General features: G+C 45.9%; 1 protein-coding gene across 3 annotated transcripts in view; it reads left to right on the top strand.

Moving 5' to 3' along the window:
• LOC140187822 (bridge-like lipid transfer protein family member 2) overlaps nt 1-23,929 on the top strand; it is a 109,563-nt gene that overhangs the window by 70,203 nt on the left and 15,431 nt on the right. For all 3 annotated transcript variants that reach the window (XM_072243609.1, XM_072243610.1, XM_072243611.1), the window contains 7 exons: nt 549-648; nt 4,722-4,901; nt 5,766-5,887; nt 6,215-6,370; nt 6,801-6,922; nt 8,967-9,147; nt 15,432-15,518. In XM_072243609.1, the coding sequence (XP_072099710.1) occupies nt 549-648; nt 4,722-4,901; nt 5,766-5,887; nt 6,215-6,370; nt 6,801-6,922; nt 8,967-9,147; nt 15,432-15,518 (948 nt within the window). The remainder of the gene's footprint in view (nt 1-548; nt 649-4,721; nt 4,902-5,765; nt 5,888-6,214; nt 6,371-6,800; nt 6,923-8,966; nt 9,148-15,431; nt 15,519-23,929) is intronic.

Consider the following 23,929-nt stretch of genomic DNA (forward strand, 5'->3'; position numbering starts at 1 on the left):
ATATGATGACAAATATGTATTTTGATAATAAATCTACTTTCAACTTTAAGCACAGTAGCGTAATGGTTAATGCAGCGTTAACAGCTTAGGGTGTTGGAGTTCGGAGCTTTATTCCAATGCCATCTGTAAGAAGTTTGGATGTCCTTCCAAGTGACTGCGTGGATGTCCCCTGTGTGCTCTAGTTTCCTCCCACATCCAAAGACGCAGGTAAATTGAAAATTGCCCCGGAGATTGGGTTAGGCCCCTTTTCTCTCTCTTACCCATGTACCTACACAGTCCTTCAACCCCATTTCTCCCTCTTGCCCACAACCGTATGCAGTCCGTCAAGCCCTGGTCTTTGGCCTTCAGTCGACTCGGACTTGCAGACATTGGCCCTTTGGCTCCCAGCAGACTTCCAGCCTTGTAGTAAAACCTCCTTTTGCCCACGTGAGAAAACTGGGAAAAGCCCTCCTATTGAAGCGTCCTGGAAATAAATTCAGCATTTGTTGTCCGTTGCTAATAGATGCCAACAGACAAATACCACTTAATTACTCACGTTTGCTCTTCAGGTCAAAAACATCGAAGAGCATCGCACCCGGAACCTGGACTCTGTGGCGGAACTGATGGAGAGTGGACAGGCTGTGGGAGGGATGGTCAGCACAACAACAGGTGAGGGGAAGCGGCTGTGGGTATTCAGTAGCAACAGAGAGATTTCAGGCATGTGGCAAGGACGCCCTATAGTTCACAGCATGCACTAGATCTCACCTAAGCAACCCACCGCAAGGCATTAGCCCTGACCCAGAGGGGGTAGCTCCCTCCCATTCTTGTTCACTCCTTCTCATCCTTTAGTTACAAGGTCACTCTTTTGAGTGTTGCTTAATCACTTAGTTCAGGTGAACCTGCCCATTCGGTTGAAGCGGTAAAATAGTGGTTAGCACAACACTTTACAGTATCAGTGACCCGGGTTCAATTCCCTTCACTGTCTGTGAGGAGTTTGTACATTCTCCCCGTGACCGTGTGAATTTCCTGTGGGTGCTCCAGTTTCATCCCACAGTCCAAAGATGGATGGTTGGTAGGTTAACTGATTATTATAAATTCTCCTGTGATTAGGCTAGGATTAAATCAGTTGATTGCTGGATTACGTGGTTCAAAGGTCTAGAAGGGCCTGTTCCATGCTATGTCTCAAGAAATAAATAAGTACCAGGACCACACTGCATTGTTAAAAACACCTTCACTTTGATATGTCGTCAGGCCCACAAAAGCATCAGTGGATGCTCTCAAGTGGAGGTGGTAGCTTCGTAAGAAAGTTTTTCCTGGAGAAATTACTAATCACTGAGAAACAGAATATTGGTTATTCATGCTACCCATGACCCAGAAGTATGTGATGGGATTGTGTAAAGGGAGCTACACTCTGTGTTTGTTCCCAGGACCATATGATAGGACGGTGTAGACAGAACTTCACTCTGTGTCTGACCCCGGGAGAGTGTGATGGGACGGTGTGGAGGGAGTTTCACTCTGTATCTGACCCCGGGAGTGTGTGATGGGACGGTGTGGAGGGAGCTTCATTCTGTGTCTGACCCTGGGAGTGTGTGATGGGACGGTGTGGAGGGAGCTTCACTCTGTGTCTGACCCCGGGAGTGTGTGATGAGACGGTGTGGAGGGAGATTCACTCTGTGTTTGACCCCGGGAGTGTGTGATGGAACGGTGTGGAGGGAGTTTCACTCTGTGTCTGACCCGGGAGTGTGCAATGGGACGGTGTAGAGGGAGCTTCACTCTGTGTCTGACCCCGGGAGTGTGTGATGGGATGATATGGAAGGAGTTTTACCCTGTGTCTGACCCTGGGGGTATGTGATGGGATGGTATGTGTTGTGTTTGATATTGAGGGATAATGCTGATCACACCTAGTCCCCAGCATGCAGGTTATTCAACTGAGTTTTACTGCTCACTCTGCTTGAATAGTTGAACTCCTCCCATGTGGGTGTGGCTAATGGAGTGGCATAGGAATAACCTATAAATTACCACTACATCTCCTCTTCAGGAGCTAAACGGAGTTTGCATCCAGTTTGGTGAAGAACTTTGTTCCACCCAGCATACCCAATGTGTGCTCAACAGAGGGCAGAATAAACTTCTCTTGACTCACTGCATTATTCAACACAAATCCTCAACTGCGCCATCTGGCTTGGGAACAGGAACAATTCCCACACACCAGTTAGTAGGTCTGTTCACTCTAGTTATGATGTCAAGTGCCTCCATTCTCTCAAGTTCAGCTTTGACTTGGTTCCTCAATGGGACGGGTATATGTCTTGCGGTGGTCAGAGATTAGGGCGTCACTCTGAGCCCTAACTGGATAAGGTACTCTTCTTTCAGTACCCCAGGCCTGCGAACAACTCCAGTGAACATTGTTTAGTGAATCCATCTTTGCAATAAGGTTCAGCTTCTCGATGGCATGTCGTCCCAGTAGTGGTGAGAAGAGATTCTGGACAACGTAGACATCCTCTTCTAACTGTTTCTCATTTTTATGGATGGAAGTAGTAAACATTCCTTTCATATTGAGCTTATGTTTCCCTGGCGCCATGGGCAGTTTCTTTGTTGGGTTTAGCGTAATGCCTGTTCTCTTCGCCAGTTTTGTGAACAGACATTGGGGATGGCTGTGACATCTGCCCCAGTGTCATGTTGAATGTCACTGCCTCATTTTGCAACTGAATGGTAGTACACCAGTCTTGTTTATTTGAATCTAGAGTGCCAAGGAAGGCTCTCTCTCCATCTGAATCATGGTTTTCTTTGACCTCCTGAAGAACTGTTTTTGAGTGCCTTGGGGAGGGCTTTTATTAGGTAAGTAGAGGTAGGTACTGCAGGTATTTGCTCCATTTTCCTGTTTGTTTGTTTATTATTTTATTTATTTGGACTACAAAAGTAGTCTTTTCTCTCCCTGAGAGTTTGACTGACTTTTCTGCTATGACTGTGTCTCTGCGCTAGTGGCCCACAGATCATTACAAATATATCCACTTTTCCAATATAGAACAAGACCAAAACATACGTGTCAGTGTAGCTATCTCAGTTTTACATCTATCACAATGACAATCAACATTAGAAAAGATTTTAGAAAATCTCTCCTTTGTCAAATGATAACGATGTACAATTTTAAATTGAATCAATGAATGGCTAGCACAAATTGAAGAAGAGTTAACCAATTTCAAAATCCACGTCCAATCCTCCGTCATAAAAGTCGAATTAAGTTCCTTTTCCCAATCCTGTTTAATCTTAGATAAAGGATGCTTATCCCATTGTAATAATAAATTATAAATTCTTCCAATAGAACCCTTAATCAAAGGATTCATACTCATAATAGTATCTAACAGGTCAGCCTCCAATATGTAAGGAAAATTACTTAAATATTTTTGTAAAAAATGTCTAACTTGAAGGTATTGGCAGAAAGTGTGAGTATGAAAGAGAATATTTCTTGAAGTCAGTTCTGGAAGTCGGTTTTTTCAACAATTTCTAAAGCACTTAAAATTAATTTACAACCTAATAAATTAACTGTGCTTTTTGGAATAGTTCCTCAAAATATTCATGGTATTTCTGTGTCTGACCAACATGTTATTGCATTTGTTACATTGATAGCTAGGAGGGCCATTTGTTGAAGTGGAAGGATACATCAACTCCCACTTTGTCACAATGGTTCTCTCAAGTGATGCTATGTCTTAGATTGGAGAAAATTAGAAGTCGAACCTTTGAACCTTTATTTGATTTTGAGAAAAGATGGGGCTCATTTGCTCGTTATTATCATTTGAGTTAATTGATTTAATTTTTTCACGATCTAATTGTAAATTTTTTAGTATATTTTCTTTCCTTGCTGGCGGTTTGCTGTTTACTTTTAGAAGCTTTTTGTATGACGCATGACTCCGGGGTTGTACACCTAATGGGTTCTCTTTTTTTTCCTCACTTTTCTGCTTAGTAGGTTTTTTTTGTTACCACAAAATTTTTTTTTCAATCTTTAAGATAATGTCTTTTTTGAGACATTGTAAGTGTTGTTACTTCAATGTACTCATGTTTTTTTCCTGTATAATATAACAATAAAAAGATTTGAAAAGAAAGACAAATATATCCACTTTTGAGTGTAGATTGAAAGCATTGCCTAGCAACCCTGGCCAGGACTGAGTTCCTCATGGTGCATACAATTTAGCGTACTAGCAAAGGCAGTTTAGGTTGATAGGTCTCTGAATATTTTTCATAGATATATGTGAACAAGAACAGTCTTACTATAAATTCTTTCTTGTTGGGACTCTCACCTGGCCTGTAGCACCAACTTATTGATGATCAACCACTTCTGACACGGAGTTACGTTTGATATTGAGGGAGAGTGCAGAGCACACCACGATGCCAGCATGCAGGATATTTAACTGAACTTTATTGATCACTCTGCTTGAACAGTATGGGACCTACTCCCATGTAGGAGTGGCTAACTGAGAGGAATAGGAATGCCCTATTAACTACCATTACAATGTAGAGGGAGTTTCACTCTGTGTCTGACCCTGGGAGTGTGTGATTAGACGGTGTGGGGGGAGCTTCACTCTGATCCTGAGAGTGTGTGATGGGAAAGGGAGCTTCACTCTGCCAAGCCTCCTTGGAGAGAGTTGCCTTCCCAATCAGAGATGGATACCTAAGGATTTGGCAGTTTACTGGGAGTGGAACTGACAGCAGTTTTGGCTGATTAACTCTGTGCCTGGTTTCTCTTCCTTCAGACTGGAACCTCCCTGCCCAAGGCTATCAGACCCAGCAAGTGCAGAGGATCATCTCGCGCTGTAACTGCCGGATGTTCTATGTCAGTTACAGCCACGATATTGAGCCTGAGTTGGTGACCCAGATCAAACCCCCTGAGCTGCATGAAGACCAGAAGGAGGACTTGCTGAAGAAGCAGAATGGTGGGTTTGAGAGTCAATGTTAAACTCAGGCCATGGGTGTGGGATTTGATACCAGAGGCATGGATTGGCAATCTGGAGCGAGACTGCATCTTGCAAACCTTAAGCAACCCACCACAAGACATCAGCCCTGGCTCAGATGTTAACTCCCTCCCATTCCTGTTCACTTTCTATCACAATGTCAAAGTTTTCTTCTTTAGTTCATTACCCCTACCGGGACATGGACCACTGACATCTGCTCCCCTGTCCTGGGCTGAAGGTTGATCAACCCTGTGGCTTCTGCTTTCACCACACAATTTCATATGTCTTCTAGGCAATGATCCTTCCTCTCCCATGAATGAGGTCTTTGGAGCTTGTGTTGGCTCTGGGACTTTACAGGATGAGGTTGCTCACTCCATGCTCAACCCTTCTGCTTTCACAGCTGGGCTTGGGACTGTCAATGGCAGAGTTAATCACAATTCAGCCAGATGAATCTACCCCACTGCATACTGAGGTAACACTGCATTGTCCACTCAGCATGAAGCCCAAGAAACCATTGATGCTTTCAGATAGACGAGGTAGCTTTGAAACAAAGTTTTCTCTGAGGATATTATTTATCCTTAAACACAATTTTTGTTTAAGGATAATTAGTGACCAAAAAATTTAAGACATCTACTGATCCTATCACACATGCTCCTCTTGTGTTTACAATCAAAAAGGAGACTATGGTAGTTGGTTATGTTCTACTGCTAAGTTAGCAGGTCGGTGAATGACAGCCTTGATGTGAGTAGTATTTGGGTGGGGAGTGACTGGCTGGGAGAGACTCAGAGGGTGTCTGCTGAGTTGCCGTATTTCCTGCGCTGATTTTTGCTCTGACTACACATGTAGGTGCTGTGGACACATTCACCCTGATCCACCATGACCTGGAGATATCCACCAACCCAGTGCAGTACGCCATGATCTTGGATATCGTTAACAATCTGCTGTTGCTCGTTGAACCCAAACGCAAAGTAAGCTCTGTAACGAAAATATCTTAGACTTTGTTTTTTGTTTTTTTCTGATTCAGCAGCAAGAGGTATCCACAAACAAAGGACACACTGTGCACGTGTTGAAGATTATAATAAATTACTTTATTAGTTATATCAAGAATAAAATGCAGAAAGAAAAATGATTGATAAAATAGTGAAAGAGACAAAATAATACTTATTGCCCAGTCACTAAACCACTCCTCACAATGTCCTGCCGAAGGGAACAACCACAGATGCCCTCACCTCCCTCCTGCTTTGTGTGCACCGGTGTGGGGATGTTGCTTGCTACATCCATTTCTCTGGTTCCAGGAGCACAGTGAGAGGAAGCAGCGAGTGCGTTTCCAGCTGGAGATTTCCAGCAATCCAGAAGAGCAGCGGAACAGCATCCTCCACCTGCAGGATGCGGTCAGGATGCACGTGACCCGGATCCGGCAGTGGGAGAAAGAGATCTACCTGATTGTCAAGGTAACCTCCCACTTCCCTTACATCCATGTGGGACTGGCACTATCAGGGCAGGGGCAGTGATCAGAGGGAATGGTAACAGGTACTGCACTGGAATCCTGCAAGACTAATGTTGGGCATTCACTTTGAACACATGGTGTGGCCTGGGTTAGGCCATTGTAATGTAAGGGTTGAGAATTATGAAGACTTCCAGAGACAAGGACCCCCCCTTTCCCCCTCCCCCCAGTGCAGTGCTCTGGAGTTCTGCCCCTGAATCTCCCGGTTTGAACTCTCAGCCTATTGCTGGGAGGCACCAGATATGGTGTGGCTGTGAACTTTGTGTGTGGGTGGGGGGGGCGGGGTAGTGGGGAGAGAGCAGGATTGTGCGTACTGGGAGATTGAGCCTGAAGGGGGGAGTTTTGCTGGATGCTGACGGCTGGTTTTTGTGTTTCAGTCTCTGCAGGACGACAGCCGTAGCACTACCCTGTTGAACCAGAGCCACGAGCTGCAGGTGCGGCTGAACCAAGAGAAGACGGATCTACAGGCCAAGAGCGAGGAACTCAACATCCTCATCAGGTGAGCATGCAAGGAAGAGAGGGCTGTCAAAATCACCATATTCACTGTATACATTTATATGTATAAGGAATTTGCTGGGGTGATTTGGTCAGGGTGTGACATGTAACAAAAGCAACATTCAACAATTATATAAACAAAGTTAGAGATTAAAGGACTGATATGAAATAAAATGTGCATCAATACATAAATACCAGCATGTATTTACATTATAAGAACAGTTCAAAGCTCAAGGTGAGTTTATTATGAAAGTATGTATATGTCACCATACACTATCCTAAGATCCTCTTTCTTGTGGGCATTCACAGAACCAAGAAATACAATCAAATCAATGAAAAGCAGCACATAAAGAAAAACTGGCAAACAACCAATGTGCTAAAATAGACAAGTGCAAACATAAAAAAATGCAAGTAATAAATGCAAATAAATGCTGAGAACATGAGTTGTAGATTCCTTGAAAGTGTTTACAGTGCAATGCTGTAAATGGGGGGGTGGGGGAGAGGCTAACTAGAGTAGCTGATCTGGAACTATCTGGGGGAAGAAACTTTTAAGATGGCATGAAGTTTTTGTTTTAATAGCGCTTTCCAGAAGGGAACTTTTGGAAAAGGCACTTTGCAGGGTGGGTAGTGCCCACAATGATTTTTCTTGCTCACGTTGTCCTGGACACGTACAAGTCCTGCAGTGATTATAAACTGCATGCAGCCAATGACCTTTTCTGGTAGCCAGACAGTTTGCTGTAATTTTTGTACATAGTGAGAGGATACTGCACCAAACTAGACAGTCGTGGGCGATGTGAAGATGCTGTCTGTGATGGCTGTGTAGAATTGTTCCAGGATATTCTGGGAAGATGGGATTTTATCAATTACTGCAAGAATACAAAATTCCTTGACATAACGACTTCTGGTGTCCTGTTTCTGAGTTAGATCGATGGGGCCTTGTGGCCAAGGGATTTGAAGCTGGTAGTATTGATGTACAGAGCAGCAGGACCTAAAATTCAGACTCCACATTGATGCAGACCAAACCAATGTCCAATGGGTCTCTGCCTCTGCTCAGGAAGAACATATCATGCTTTATATTCTGTGCGTGGTATATACTCAGTGGCCGCTTTATTAGGTACAGGACCACTGAGTGTATGTTCATGGTCTTTTGCTGCTGTAGCCCATCCACTTCAAGGTTCAACATGTGCATTCAGAGATGCTCTTCTGCTCACTGGTGTTGTGATACATGGTTATTTGAGTTACTGTCACCTTCCTGTCAGCTTGAACCAGTCTGGCTATTCTCCTCTGACCTCTCTCATTAACAAGGCGTTTTTGCCCACAGAACTGTCACTCACGGGATGTATTTTGTCTTTCACACCTTTCTCTGTGATCTCGAGAGAATGTTGTGTGCGAAAATCCCAGGAGATCAGCAGTTTTTAGATATTCAAGCCACTCTGTCTGACACCAACAATCAATCCATGGTCAAAGTCACTTAAATCACATTTCTTTCCCATTCTGATGTTTGGTCTGAACAACAACTGAACCCTTGAACACATCTTCATTGCTTTTATGTATTGAGTTGCTGCCACGTGGATGCCTGATTAGATATTTGCATTAATGAGCAGGTGTGTATGCTGGTCTATGGTTTCATAGAGCAAATATGTGGTTATGTGGTCTGTCACACTGTTATATCCCATTATCCTGACACGATTCTGTGTAGTTAAAATTTAACAAGGTTAACTTTATTGGTCACAAATATATTGAAACATGGTTGAATGCGTCATTCCCGTCAACGACCAGCACACTCTGAAGATGTGCTGGGGGCCGCCAGCTTCCGGCGGCAACATAGCATGTCCACAACTTACTAATCCTGACGTGTACGTCTTTGGAATATGAGAGGAAACCAGAGCACCCATAGGAAGCCCATGTGGTCATGGGGAGAACATACAAACTCCTTACAAACAGCGGCAGGAATTGACCCTAGGTTACTGGCCCTGTAAAGCATTGCACTAACCGCAATGCTACCATGCTTTCTGTTTGACCCTGTGTCTGACCCCCGTGCCTTCCAGGTGTTTTAAGGACTTCCAACTCCAGCGGGCAAACAAGCTAGAACTCCGCAAGCAGCAGGAGGACGTGAGCGTGGTGCGGCGCACCGAGGTTTACTTTGCCCAGGCACGCTGGCGTCTGACGGAGGAGGATGGGCAGCTGGGTATCGCCGAGCTGGAGCTGCAGCGGTTCCTGTACAGCAAGGTACATTGCGGATGAAGGAGAATGTGTGCAGGGCTGTCTTGGTGATCATGTCATGGGGTGGTTCAGCACAGAAACAAGCCACTTGGACCACTGTGTCCATGCTGGCCACAGACTGAAACCCTCTAGTTTATTTATTTAGCGATACAATGCAGAGAAGGCCCTTCTGCACCACACAAATCTGATTAACCCTCACCTAATACAGAACAATTTTCTGTACAGTGACTAACTCTACTCGTATGGCACTTCATCTGTGGCCAGTAAAGATTTAAAAATTCCTTTCAAGGCCTTTGCAGTCTCCTCCTTGTCTACTATAGTAGCCTGGGATAAATTTTATCTGCCCCTCGGGATTTATCCACATTGAAGACAACTAAAGTCCCTGCAGCACACCCAAGATGCTGGTGGAATGCAGCAGGCCAGGCAGCACCTATTGGAAGAGGTACAATCGACGTTTCAGGCCGAGACCCTTCATCAGGACTAACTGAAAGAAGAGATAGTAAGAGATTTGAGCGGGGGAGGGGGAGATCCAAAATGATAGGAGAAGACAGGAGGGGGAGGGATGGAGCTAAGAGCTGGAAAGTTGATTGGCAAAAAGGATACAAGGCTAGAGAAGGGAGAGGATCATGGGACAGGAAGCTAAGGGAGAAAGAAAGGGGGAGGGGAGCCCAAAGGAAGATGGAGAACAGGCAAGGAGTTATAGGGAGAGGGACAGAGGGAGAAAAAAGAGGAAAAAAGGGAAAAAATAATAAATAAATAAGGGATGGGGTAAGAAGGGGAGAAGGGGCTTTAATGGAAGTTAGAGAAGTCAATGTTCATGCCATCAGGTTGGAGGCTACCCAGACGGAATATAAGGTGGTGGTCTTCCAACCTGAGTGTGGCTTCATCTTAAAAGTAGAGGAGGCCGTGGATAGACATATCAGAATGGGAATGGGATGTGGAATTAAAATGTGCGGCCACTGGGAGATCCTGCTTTCTCTGGTGGACAGAGCATAGGTGTTCAGTGAAACGGTCTCCCAGTCTGCGTCGGGTCTCGCCAATATATAGAAGGCCGCGCTGGGAGCACCGGACACAGTACATCACCCCAGTCGACTCGCAGGTGAAGTGTCGCCTCACCTGGAAGGACCGTCTGGGGTCCTGAATGGTGGTGAGGGAGGAAGTGTAAGGGCATGTTTAGCACTTGTTCCGCTTACAAGGATAAGTGCCGGCAGGAGATCGATGCGAAGGGATGGGGGGAATGAATGGACAAGGGAGTCGAGTAGGGAGCGATCCCTGCATAAAGCAGAAGTAGGGGGAGGGAAAGATGTGTTTGGTGGTGGGATCCCATTGGAGGTGGCGGAAGTTTCGGAGAATTATATGATGGACCCAGAGGCCAGTGGGGTGGTAGGTGAGGACAAGGGGAACCCTATTCCTAGTAGGGTGGCAGGAGGATGGGGTGAGAGCAGATGTGCATAAAATGGGAGAGATGCGTTTGAGAGCAGAGTTGATGGTGGAGGAAGGGAAGCCCCTTTCTTTAAAAAAGGAAGACATCTCCTTCGTCCTGGAATGAAAAGCCTCATCCTGAGAGCAGATGCGACGGAGACGGAGGAATTGCGAGAAGGGTGGGAAGAGGAATAGTCCAGGTAGCTGTGAGAGTCCGTAGGCTTATAGTAGACATCAGTAGATAAGCTGTCTCCAGAGACAGAGACAGAAAGATCAAGAAAGGGGAGGGAGGTGTCGGAAATGGACCAGATAAACTTGAGGGCAAGGTGAAAGTTGGAGGCAAAGTTAATAAAGTCAACGAGCTCTGCATATGTGCAGTAAGCAGCGCCAATGCAGTCGTCGATGTAGCGAAGGTAAAGTGGGGGACGGATACCAGTATAGGCTTGGAACATGGATTGTTCCACAAAGCCAACAAAAAGGCAGGCATAGCTGGGACCCATACGGGTGCCCATGTCTACACCTTTAGTTTGGAGGAAGTGGGAGGAGCCAAAGGAGAAATTATTAAGAGTAAGGACTAATTCCGCTAGACGGAGGAGAGCGGTGGTAGAGGGGAACTGGTTAGGTCTGGAATCCAAAAGGAAGTGGAGAGCTTTGAGGCCTTCCTGGTGGGGAATGGAGGTATATAGGGCCTGGACATCCATGGTGAAGATAAAGCGGTGGGGGCCAGGGAACTTAAAATCATTGAAAAAATTCAGAGCGTGAGAAGTGTCACGACCATAGGTGGGAAGGGATTGAACAAGGGGGGATAAAACAGTGTCGAGGTATGCAGAAATGAGTTCGGTGGGGCAGGAGCAAGCTGAGACAATGAGTCTACCTGGACAGGCAGGTTTGTGGATCTTGGATAGGAGGTAGAACTGGGAAGTGCGGGGTGTTGGTAGCAGTGGATGGGAGATCCCCTGAGCTGATATGGTTGGTGATGGTGTGGGAGACAATGGCCTGGTGCTCCTTCGTGGGGTCATGATCGAGGGGTAAATAAGAGGAGGTATCCATGAGTTGTCGCTGTGCCTTGGCAAGGTAGAAGTCAGTACGGTAGAATCCCTACTTTATTTTTTTTACGATAACACATTCTAGAATTTCACATCAAGGTCCCTGAAATTTTCCAACTGCATTATACCTTTCCGAAGGAAATAGAGATAAAAATGTATTAATTTACAACCTCACCTAGTCCTGTGATGATATGCAACCTGAATTCCCAAACCATCCTTATTCCCTTTCATGACTACCTTGACATTATGGTTACTCTCTTCTAAATACTCTTTCTCTTATGCTTTAACCTGTTACCCATCTACATTTCCTTTGAATTAGTCCAGTACTGCCCCTTCTCCTGTGGGACAGATTCAGATTTATTTATCTCACGTACATGGAAACGTAGTGAAATACATCATTTGCATTAACAACCAACACACCTAAGGATGTGTTGAGGGCAGCCTGCAAGTGTCCAAAGCATGTCCACAACGCTCAGCAGAACACCACAGAACACAAAGTAGAACACAGAAAACAACAAGACAATAAGAGCAAAACAGGTGGGCGAGATGTTCGTCCTACCCATGCAGATACACAGTCCTTTAACCCCAGGAATGGCTGTCTTCAAACTCATGGATTTGCCAACACTGGGCCCTGATTTCCCCAGTGAATTTGCAGAGGTTTGCAGGCTCAGGGCTCCGGTCAAAAAGCTTCAACTTCTGGACTTGGAATCAAACTTTGGGCCTCAATCTTCGGAATTGACCCAGAACTCTCAGATGTTGGATGAGGACCCAAACTCCAGGCCTTAGAACGCTGAGCTCACCGAATACAGGAACCTGAAAACTGTGCCTCGAAACTCCAGTCTTGCCGATGACAGAGCCCCGAAAGTCCTTGCTGGTCTGCTGCCTAACATTTGACCATGTCCATGCTGCTGGACTTGGAACATGGAGTGAAGGCTTGGACCTGGACTTGGACCAGTCTGGACTCCAATTCCCCACATCACTGTGCCCAAATTGTAACCTGACCCCAAACTCCCCTCTCTGTCCCCAAAACCATCCCTATGAACCTAAAAAACAACCCTAAAATCTAACTAAATCTGAGCCTTCATGGAGACCACAGCTCAGCACCATCTGGATTACTTGTTTACATCCTGACTCAAAATCTCTCCTGAATGCATTTAATAAATTCCACCGTGTCAATGCCTTTCACTGTTGGTCACCCAGTTAATACTGAGGACATTGTGATCCCAGCTCCTCTAACTCTATTGCTGTGACCTCTTTCTGCAATGTGCCTATGCATCATCTTCTGTACCTTCTACTAACTGTTAGGGGGCCGAAGAAATGATTGTCCCCTTTTTGTTTCCAAGTTCATAAGACGCAAGATCATAAGACATAAGACCACTGGACATAGGAATTAGGCTATTTAGACCATTAAGTTTGCTGCACCATTCTATCATGGCTTGTGTATTTTCCTTCTCAATCCCATTCTCCTACATTCTCCCCATAACCTTTGACACCCTGACTAATCAAGAATCTATCAACCTCTGCTCTAAATATGCTCAATGACTTCCACAGAATTCCACAGATTCACAACCCTCTGCCTAAAGAAATTCCTCCTCATCTCTGTAAAGGGACATCTCTCTGAGCCTGTGCCATCCTGTCGTAGATCCACAACCCCACTATAAGAATCATCCTCTCCATCAACTTCAATATGTTGGACAGCCCCCTTCGTAGAGCAATGATGGTTTCCTTGATCAATACTGCAATGTCACAATGCATTGTTATGTCTGCAGTTTCTGTCTCCTAGAATGTTGTGTTACTGTTCCTGTCCATCTTTCACCCATATTCCCATGTGATGATCAAAACTCTAAATTCATCTGCCTTATTCAACCAATTCCTTGCAATAATATAAATGCAAATTAGCCTTCCAATCCACCCAGAATCAGAATCAGGTTTAATATCAGACATGTATCATGAAATTTGTTGTTTTGCAGCAGCAGTACGGTGCAATACATTAAAATATTACCATAAGTTACAATAAGAATATATATTAAAAATAACACCCGAAAAGAACAAAATAGTGAGGTAGTACTGATGGTTTCATTGTCTGTTCAGAAATCTCATGGTGGAGGGGAAGAAGCTGTTCCTGAAACACTGAGTGTGTGTCTTCAGACTCCTGTTTAATGAATTGGTCTGTAAGAAACGGTGCACAAGACAAGCTTTTCACTGTACCTCATTGCATGAGACAATGATAAACCAACTTATCAACTTATTCTTCCCACTCTTCAGATTTCTGAAAGTATAATGAACCTATTAACACCACCTCACTATTTTTGCTCTCCTTTTGTGCTACCTATTAATTTTTTTATATTTCTTAAAATTATGGTATATTTTGTTGCACTGTATTGCTGCTGTAAAACAGATTTTACAGCACATTTTCACTTGTACTAATACTCTCCAATGTTGACACCACAAGAAAAAGATTCTCCCCTTCCTTCTGCCTCTTGTAATTTTATTTCCAGTGGATTCCAGTTTATTGGGCTATCGATTAATCAGGGCAGCTGCTTATTTGGTACAAGTCTTAAATAACAAAAATAGCGGGAGTTCTCCATTTATTTGGGACACTATGCCACTTAATTAGGACAGGAGACGGTTGCTGAACAGTTTCTAACTAACCTTAGCCACATCCATTTGTATGGCCATTAGACATGGCACCATACTTAGAGCAAACAGTCTTTAGCATCAGTCACATGTATTTGTACTCAAAAAGCAGTGATTTTTGTCACTGATAGTTGGCAGCAAATGAGCAGTAAGACAATTCAGAACAGTTTTACTCACTGCGGTTTCAAGCATTCAGGCTTGAGATGCCAGAAACGGCTGGGAGTGAACAGGAAACAATTTCGCTACTTCAGTGAGTTAGGAACTACAAAGAATTTGGAGTTATCAACAATTATCTTGAATGTTACAATGAAAATGAAGATTTAGAGGATGCAATTGTCGATAGTATTGTATGAAGGTAGTCCATTATTTACACTAGGTGTCTGCGCTGATTTTGTTCATTTACAGTCAATCACAAGAACACGACAGCGTACACCAGATGAATACCTCCATCAAAAGCAGTTTTATAATCATCATCATCATCATTTGTGTGTTGTATGACATGGGTGATCAAGATCTTTCATGACCATGATTGTTTTGGCAAATTTCCCACAGAAGTGGCTTGCTATTGCATTTTTCTGGGCACTGTCTTTACCCCAGAGATTGCCTGCCTGACGTCAGTGATTACGTAACCAGGACTCGTGATATGCACTAGCTGCTCATATGACCATCCACTACCTGCTCCCATGGCTTCATGTGTCCCTGATCGGGGGTGGGTGGGGGCTAAATCAGGTGCTACACCTTGCCCTAGGGTACCTGCAGGCTAGCAGAGGGAAGGAGCGCCTTGTATCTCCTTTGGTGGAGATGTATCTCCACCCTGCCACACAAGGTTTCACAGTACTGTAGTAGTGTTGTTCTAATTTGTTCTGAATTTAATTTAAATACATAATTTGTTACTCATTTAACTGGTAGTTTGTCCTTATAATACCTTTTTAACTGTTTCCATGAAACTTTGGCTAATTAGGGCAACTGCTTAATTGGGCCAAAATGTCGTGGTCCCAATGTGTCCCAGTTGACCAGAATGCACTGTACTTTTATCTGGTCATCCCTCAGCTTCCAACACAACAGGGAAGTCAAGCCTATCTGATCTTTCCCAATAACTAATGTCCTCCGAAGCTGGAATCTCCAGGCTTGTGTCAGCCCAGGTAGCACAGTCAGTGATTGAACGTTGCTTCTTGCTGCCGACAGGTGAATAAATCGGATGACACTGCAGAGCATCTGCTGGAACTGGGCTCCTTCACAATGAACAACCAACTGCCAAACTCCTTGTATAAGGTAAGCACGACTGTACACCACCAAACTCACATTTCTTTAAAACCTGAGAGGCTATTCAGCCCATTGTGCCTGTGTTGGCCCTCAGGGCAATCTCGTCAATCCCACTTCCTTCACTGTCTACTGACTAAAGGGACAGGGACTCATTTTAACACATTAGGACAGTAACCCCAGAGGAGTGGCAGGTGGTCAGGTCGGCCCTATCTCGGCTAGGCCCAAGAGCAAGCCCACCAGCAGCTCCTTTGAACGAACCGCCCCCTTCCATACCGGCTGGCCGTATATCAGGACTGTGGGGTTGAAGTATAACCAAAATCTGAGGAGCAGCTCCTTTGGGATATTCAAACAGCGGCTGCAACCTCTCTCACTCCGTATATGCATGGTACACAGACTCCTCCCAGCTACAGAATGGACAGGTGGATGGAGTGTCAGTAAACCTGCTTAAAAACCTGTTGCACAGTACTGCCTATGCAAAGCCCTGCTCCCCAGGTCCCCAGTGTACATGGGAAGGGCCCCTGCATAAAGAGATTTCCTCTGGGGTTCTCCCCTCCCACTGGATGGTAAAACAGACCAACAGCCTTCCTGGTAAGTCTGGTCAGCAGACGAAGGCAAGGAAGTGAAAGGTGTTGCAGGAGCAGCCCATACAAGATCTGCCTCGGCGAGTTGTGAAATGGCACAGCGGACATCGCCACAAGGCGGCTCATGTTATGTGGGACCCTCTCTCACGAGAAATCTCAGGCCTTAGGTCATACAAGCAATCCTAGCTGAGTAGAAGTTAGCACAACTAGAATCCCTCCACGCTCCTGGGCCTCCCTGACACCCACCACGACAGGATGAGACCCAGCACCCTGACTGGCTGTGTCTAAACTTCAAACTCGCAACAACTACTGCAGAGCAGCACAGCTGATGTTCACTGGTGGGAGCTGTGTGCCCTCCTGCAGAAAATGCCTCCAGCAAAGGAAGTGTGTCGCCAGCGCACGCCATCTCAGAGGGTGCTCGGTGTGCAGGTATCTCTGCAGGGGCCTAAGGCAGAGAGCCACCAGCTGGGTACGCATGCACACCGGTGACTGACCGTACTCCGTAATTGGAAGACCTAGGACTGCAGCAGAGACCGAATACCTCCTATTACCCCAGAAGATATCCAGTAGCCTCCTCTGGGTCCTATAGAGACAAAGTATTGGCTGAGACCTAAGTGACCAGCTGGTACCAGATCATTGAGGCTACAAACTAATTCATAACCAGCACCCTTTCCTGGTTCGAAATTGCACAAAGTCAACCCACGAGCATTCCAGCTGCACAAAGACTTTTGTCACTGGCCAGGCATCCTCAATGGAGCTCAAATAGAGGAGGTGCGTGGTGTTCCACACAAAGAGTCTTAATCCCTCCAGCAGGAAATCAACCCAGCATTTCACAGTTCACTCTTGCAGAGGCTGCAGCTGAGATGATCTGCTGGCAGTCTCATATCCTCTGCAAGTCAACAAGGTCAGTGACCATGAGGAGGATGTAAGCCGAAAGGAAGACCTCCATGTCCAGTTCGCCTGGAACCAACCCCATCAATGTCTTACAGAGAAGGCACAGGAATGGCTCCACACAAACAGAGTACAACTGGCGTAGTCCCCTCCCCCTCTGCCCCCACCACTTCCAAAGCACTAGAGCTCTGTCAAGGACCAGTTCATATTTACAAGGCACTCTGCAGCTGTGTGCAACAATCAAACAATGGGCTGCATTTCGTGGCCCAAACCCAAACGAGTGCGGAGTCCCAAAAGGTTACTCATGGTCCACTCTATCAAAAGCCTTCTCCTGGTCAAGGGAGAGAAAGGCGACTGAAAGTCCAGCCTTTCGGGACAGGTAAATCAGATCCTGGATAAAACGAATCTTGTCCTGGATGGACTGTCCTGGAAATCAGAATCAGGTTTAATATTACTGCATGCATTGTGAAACTTGTTCTTTTGCAACAGGAGTACATTGTAATACATAATAAATACATAATTTTTTAAAACTATGAAATATATACATACAGTATAAAAAATTGAGTAGTGCAAAAAGAGAGCAAAAAAAAAAGTGAGGTAGTGTCTGTGGTTTCATTGTCCATTCAGAAATCTGATGGTGGAGGGGAAGAAGCTGCTCCTAAAATGTTGAGTGTCTGTTTTCAGGGTCATACCACTTGCTTGATGGTAGTAATAAGAAGAGGGCATGTCCTGGGTGATGGGGTTCCTTAATGATGATGCCACCTTGAGACATCACCTTTTGAAAGTGTCCTTGATGTTGGGGAGGCTAGTGCCCATGATGGAGCTGACTGAGTTTGCAACTTCCTGCAGCTTTTTCCAATCCTGTGCCCCCCACGCGAGACGATGATGTAACTAGTTAGAATGTTCTTTGCGGTACAACTGTAGAAATTTGCAAGTCATTATACATCAATTCTTCTTAAACTCCTAATGAGATAAGATAAAACTTTATTTATCCCAAAGGAAATTATTGTTGCAAGGTTGGCCAGTCAGAGATAGATACTTTAAAATACAAAATGTAAGCATTGAAGTACAAAAAAATCGGTAGAATCAGTCGGTTACTAAAGGTGTTCCTCTGTTTGTCCAATATGTCATGAAGGGGGAGAGGGGGATTGCCCATAATGCTCCGTTGCTTCTGCAGCATCCTCCTCTCAAGAAACCATCAGGGAATCCAGTTTCACCCCCAGAACAGAATCAGCCTTCCTGACGAGCTTATCGATTTTCTTGGCATCAGCTGCTCTCACTCTGCTGCCCCTGCAGACTGCAGCATAGAATAGAATGCTGGCCACCACTGAGTCGTAGAACATCTACAGCATAGTACTGCAGATGTTGAATGACTAGAGCCTCCTCAGGAAGTACAGTCAGCTCTGTCCCTTGTACAGAGCCACTGTATTTTTAGTCCAGTCCAGTTTATTGTCCAGGTGCGTTCCCAGGTATTTGTAGTCCTGGATGATTTCCACATCCATTTCCTTGATGGAGATGGGAATGCAGGGTGTTTTCACCTTCCTGAAGCCCACCACCAATTCCTTTGTCTTAGTGATGCAGGTGATTCAGCCCACACCACTCAACAAAGTTGTCCACCACTCTTCTGTACTCAGCCTTTTGACCAAGGCTGATACAGCCCACAACTGTCGAATTGTCCAAAAACTTCTGCAGGTGGTAGGAATACGAGTTGTATCTGAAGTCGGAGGTGTAGATGATGAACAGGAAGGAGGACAGGACAGTCCCTTGAGGTACCCCTCTGCAGTCCTCCAAACTCTGAGGGAACATACTCCACACATATGGTCTTTACTGGAGGTAAATCATCCTCCTTGTGTGACCCTGTTCTTCAGATTCAGAGGGCACGGCTCTACATCTTTTTAGACTACAAATGTGCTGAGGGAAGGTGACCTCAGTCTGTGGCAGCACTTCCCCTCCTCCAACCTTTCCAGGTTTTTGCTTGATGTCAGACGCCATAGGATCCTCTGGATCATGCTCAGCAGTAACTGCCCGCTCCTTCTCCGGGGGGAAAGGCCATGAGATGTTTCTTGTTTTTCTTTGCCTTCCAATCTGTTGCTTGAATCCGCCCCTCACTGTTACACGCACTGTGCCATTCGCCGACTTCCACTGGCACGGGGAGAGGGGGGTGGGACACAGAGGAGCAACAAGAGGGGAATCAGCAGGGAAAGGCCCAGTGGTGTCACCCTGTGCCTCCACGGCAGAGTTGGCAGGCTGGTGGTTCAGGTAATTCTTTCAAGTATGCCCAAACTCTTTGCAGGCATGGCATCATGGCGGAACAGTCTTAATAATGCCCCTCAAATTGCACCTGAAAGGAGAAGAGATGGTCACAGCCCCGTTGATGTGCCCGGTATTGCATTGGGGTTATCTTTGATCGCACCATACTGATGCAGGTTGGGCAGGAGGGCCTTGTCAAGAGATATGAGGGTGGACATAGAAGAGTATAACCATCTGTACAGGGGACAACTATGGCTCCACTGGCATGAAAACCCTTCCCACCTTTAACCTCCTACTCAGGGCAAAAAACACCACTCTCGCAGATGGTATTCCCATTCAATTTTGAAGATGCACTAATGCATTCACGTCCCCCACCAGTCTCAGCCATGGCTTTTAAAGTGCCATTCCTGCCGACTGAAGTTGGTACAGTGTCTTTCAAAGTCATTAATTTGAAAGCGTCATTCCCTTTGCAAGTTATAACTCCTGAGCTCGCAGCCTTCGCATATGACTTTATTGCCGACATCTTAGACCTGCAGCCCACCATGATTGTCACTACGCAGTCCAAAATTCGGTAACACTGCTGGGACTTTATACAGTTCTATATTCAGCAGAACATCAGCAAATAGTCTCTCAAAGAGAAAAGAGAGAGGGGAGGGGAAATGGGAGTCATCTGTGGATAGGCAGGGAAATTTCCATGCAATAGGAAAATCTCAGCACTGTCTGGACAGCTGCAAAAACAAAGTCGCCGCCCTTTCCAGACAGCTCTTCCTACAGCCACTCCAAAGTCCAAAAGTCCTCTTCATCCATTCGGCCTAGGCTATCACTCCAAACCAGAGTTTTCCATTGTCACAAAACGGAATAAATCAGTTCCCGCACCCTATAAAGTTTAAGGCTCAAACTTTGGCCATCCACCAGGTGCAGCCACTGCTCATCACTTGAGAGACACGGATCAAAAACTTGACAAAGCAGGTTCCTTACAAGAAAGAAGCTGTTCAAGTCTGCTGCCAAGATGACCATCCACAATCCCAAAGCACTCTGGCTATCTCCAAAACTGTTCTTTTAGGGGAGAGAGCCCTAACAGTGTGAACACCACTCATTATGCCCCCTTTTTATTCCACAAAACTACACAAAGTACAATCATTCAATATTTACAGTGAAAAAAATCCAATTAAATTATGATTACTCTCTATCAAACGGTCAGTTCCCTGGGGGGCCCAGGAAATCCTCCCACTGTACCCATCATGACTACATGCTGTCTCCCCAAGGACAGCTGGGCATGAATGTATCCCCGGAAGAGGGGCAGGCAGTCGGCCCAGGCAGAGCCCTCGACTGTCTGCCATCTGGACCCGTGAATAGCCATCTTGGCCAGCCTAGGAGCAAGCCCACCAGTAAATGCTCTGAGTGACCTGCCCCCTTCCATACTGGTTGCCCTTATTTCAGGAACATGGGGCTGAAATGTAAGCAAAACCTGAGGAGCAGCCCCTTCAAGTATTCAAACAGGGGCTGCAACCTCTCACATTCCATATATGCATAGTATACTAACTCCTGGTCACAGAATAGATAAGTGGGCGGGGTGTTAGTGAACCTTCTTAAAAATCTATTGCATGGTACTGCCCTCTGCAACACGCTCCACCCCAGGTCTCTAATGTACAGGGGAAGAACTCCTGCATAAAGGCGTTTCCACTGGGGATCATCCCCACTGTCTGATGTTAAAACAGACTGCCATGGCGAAAGCAAAGAAGTGAAAGGTGGTTGGGTAGAGTTGTTCTCCGATCTTGGCAATCCATTTGCAAATGTTTCGTCACAATATGAGGAGACATTGTCGGTGCGCTGATCATTTGTGGTGTGTCCTTCAAATGCTTGGCCTTTATATACATATCAATCAGCTGATTAGTCATCATTATGGAAACTCAGTTGTGATATAGGAAGGGGGTCTTGTTGCTGATAAATTTCATGGTGAACTCTGTGCTTTATGGTCTGGCATTGGCTTATAAATATGATCAAGCTCTACATGTTTACAGAATTGTTTGTGGAAAACCATGCTTCTCAGAATTCTCTTGCTTGCCATGTGTTTGCTTGCACCATGACTTTCACTAATGCCCAGTCGAATTTGTGCTGCTCTCAATCTTTGTGCCACTGAGTAGCCAGCTGATGTTCATGGATCCTTGTGGATAGTTTTCTCCCAGTTTGGCTGGCCGCACATTGGATTTTGTCAACCACATTGCCCCTGTCCAACAGCTTGGTTTGTTCTTTAGGTCTGCAGAGTACTCTGCTCAATGTTGCTCTTGGCTGTGCATGACTGAAATTCTATGTTCTTGGAGCCACCGGGTCATCATTCCTGAGATATTCCGAATACATGGAAGGGCAACCCGTTTGGTTGCTTCTTTGTTCGTGTGTTGTCGACTTTGTAGGCATCTTCGTATGAAGCTCTGTGGGTATCCATTTTGTGTGAATACTTTAAAGAGATTTTTCTCCCCTTTACCCTTTAATTCCACCATACTGCAGTGTGTCTCTGCTTTTCACGACAAAGTTCTGATACAGCTCTTCTTGTGTGGTTATTGTAATAGTTTAGGATCTGATCTGTGTATGTCTCCTTACGATAAACAGTTGTTTCCAAAGTGTTGTCTGTGTTTCAACTGAGAAGCTCATCCAGGAATGCCAGTTTCTCCTCAGTTTCTGTTTCCATCATGAACATAATATCGTTGAACATGTCATTGATTAATTTATAAGGGTGCAGGAGCAGCCCATACAAGAACCTCCTCAGCACATCATACACAGGGAATACACACTCTGAGTGTGCAGTATCAACCATAGGCAAGTCTGCTTCTCACACCTCTACCATGGTGCAGATCACCATGTTCAAATGCCACCTCAGCAGATAGCCCCTGTATGCTGCAGCTCTGAGGGGACATACTCTGAGCGTATGGCCTTTGTTGTTCAGCCATTAAGTCGAGTCTGACTCTTCGTGACCTCATGGACTCCTGCACACCAAGCCTTCTTGTTGGAAACTGCCTCCCTAAGATCCCCCAAAATCATACACATTGTCTATCCATTGTAGCCTCTGTCATCCTCTCCTTCTCTTACCTTCTGTTATACCTAACATGAGAGACTTCTCCAAGAGTCTTCTCATGATGTGGCCAAAATAGTGAGCAGTCTGGCTGTATTTGTTGGATCTTCTTGCTTTTTCTTCTTTTTCACCTTCCTGCCCGCCACCTGAACCTATCCCATGTCCAACCACGACTTCCACAGCCAGTGACACAGTGGGGGTGATGGGAGGGACAGCTGGGGGGGGGGGGTGTCAGCGGGAAAGGCCCAGCCGGATCACCCTGTGCCTCCAAGGCAGAGTTAGCCACCCAACAGTTGAGCAATTCTTCCGAATATGCCCAAACTCCTTACAGGCATGGCACCTGGGGCAGCCCGTAGTCCACGGGACAGTATAATAATGCCCCTCAAAATAAACCCAAAGCCGCACCTTGGCATCCCCACCCCGCTCCAGCTGCATCAGCAGACAGTGCTGGAACGAGAATAGGTGCTCATAACCCTGTGGAGGTGCCCTGTACTGTATCGGGGTTATTTTGATCACACCTCGCCTATGGAGCACAGACAGGGGAATAGGGCCTTGTCAGGGAGATGGGGGTGAACGTCAGAGAGGATTACCGACTGCATCGGGCCCAGGACTGGCTCCACCTGCATAAAAACCCTCCCCACCTTTATCCCCTGATTCAGGGCCAAAAACACACCCCACGGTGACTTCAAATAAAACAATTCAAAATCACTACTGCAACAATGCCCTCACGGCCTCCAACAGTCTCCACCATGGCCTTTGTGTCGGCATTCCTGCTGACTGAAGTAGGCACAGTACACCATACAGCGTTCTTTACGGTCAGTAATTTGAACGGATGGTCCTCTTCGTCAGCTGCCACTCCTGAGCCCGTAGTCTGCGTGTAGGACTTGGGCTGTGCCATCTTGGAGCCGCGTCCAGCCGTGATGCAGTTCGAATTCTAGAGCTCAAACTGTACCGCTGGGGGAAGGAAACAGTCTACACCCAGCAGAACAGCAGCAGACTGTCAAAAATACAGTTCAGAGACAGGACGGGACGGGACGAGAGGAGAGGGGAGAAAGCGTGGATAGGCAGGGAGGACCGTGTGGTGTTAGAAGAAACCTCAGCACCGTACCACTCACTGCCGTTCAGCACCACTCCTCCACAGTGTGACCTTCTCTCAGTAATCCCCACCCTAGAGTGTGACCCTCCAATAATAACCCGCACCCCACAGTATGACTACACATCAGTACCGCCCTACCCCACAGAGTGTAGCCCTTGTTAGTACTGCCTCTCCCCCAGTTTTGCATCACCATCTGGTATGGAGGGGCCACTGCAACTGCAGGAAGTTCTGAACTCAGTTAGCTGCATCGAGGGCACTTTCAACAGGTGATTCCTCAAAAAGGCGGCATCCACCAGGAGGGACCTTCACCACAAAGGAAGTACCCACCATCTTCTCATTGCTGCTGTCAGAACGGAGGAGAGCACACCCGAGGAGGCCTGAAGACACACATCCAAAGTTTCAGAAACGGCTTCTTCCTCTCACTCAGCCATCAGGTTTCCAAATAGACAATGAATGTATGAACACTACCGCACTCTTTTCCCTCTTGCTGCACTCCTTTAAGTATGTTTTATATTTCTTCTTGTCATTTATAGTC

The sequence above is a fragment of the Mobula birostris genome, chromosome 25, assembly GCF_030028105.1.
Source record: "Mobula birostris isolate sMobBir1 chromosome 25, sMobBir1.hap1, whole genome shotgun sequence".
NCBI lineage: Eukaryota > Metazoa > Chordata > Chondrichthyes > Myliobatiformes > Myliobatidae > Mobula > Mobula birostris.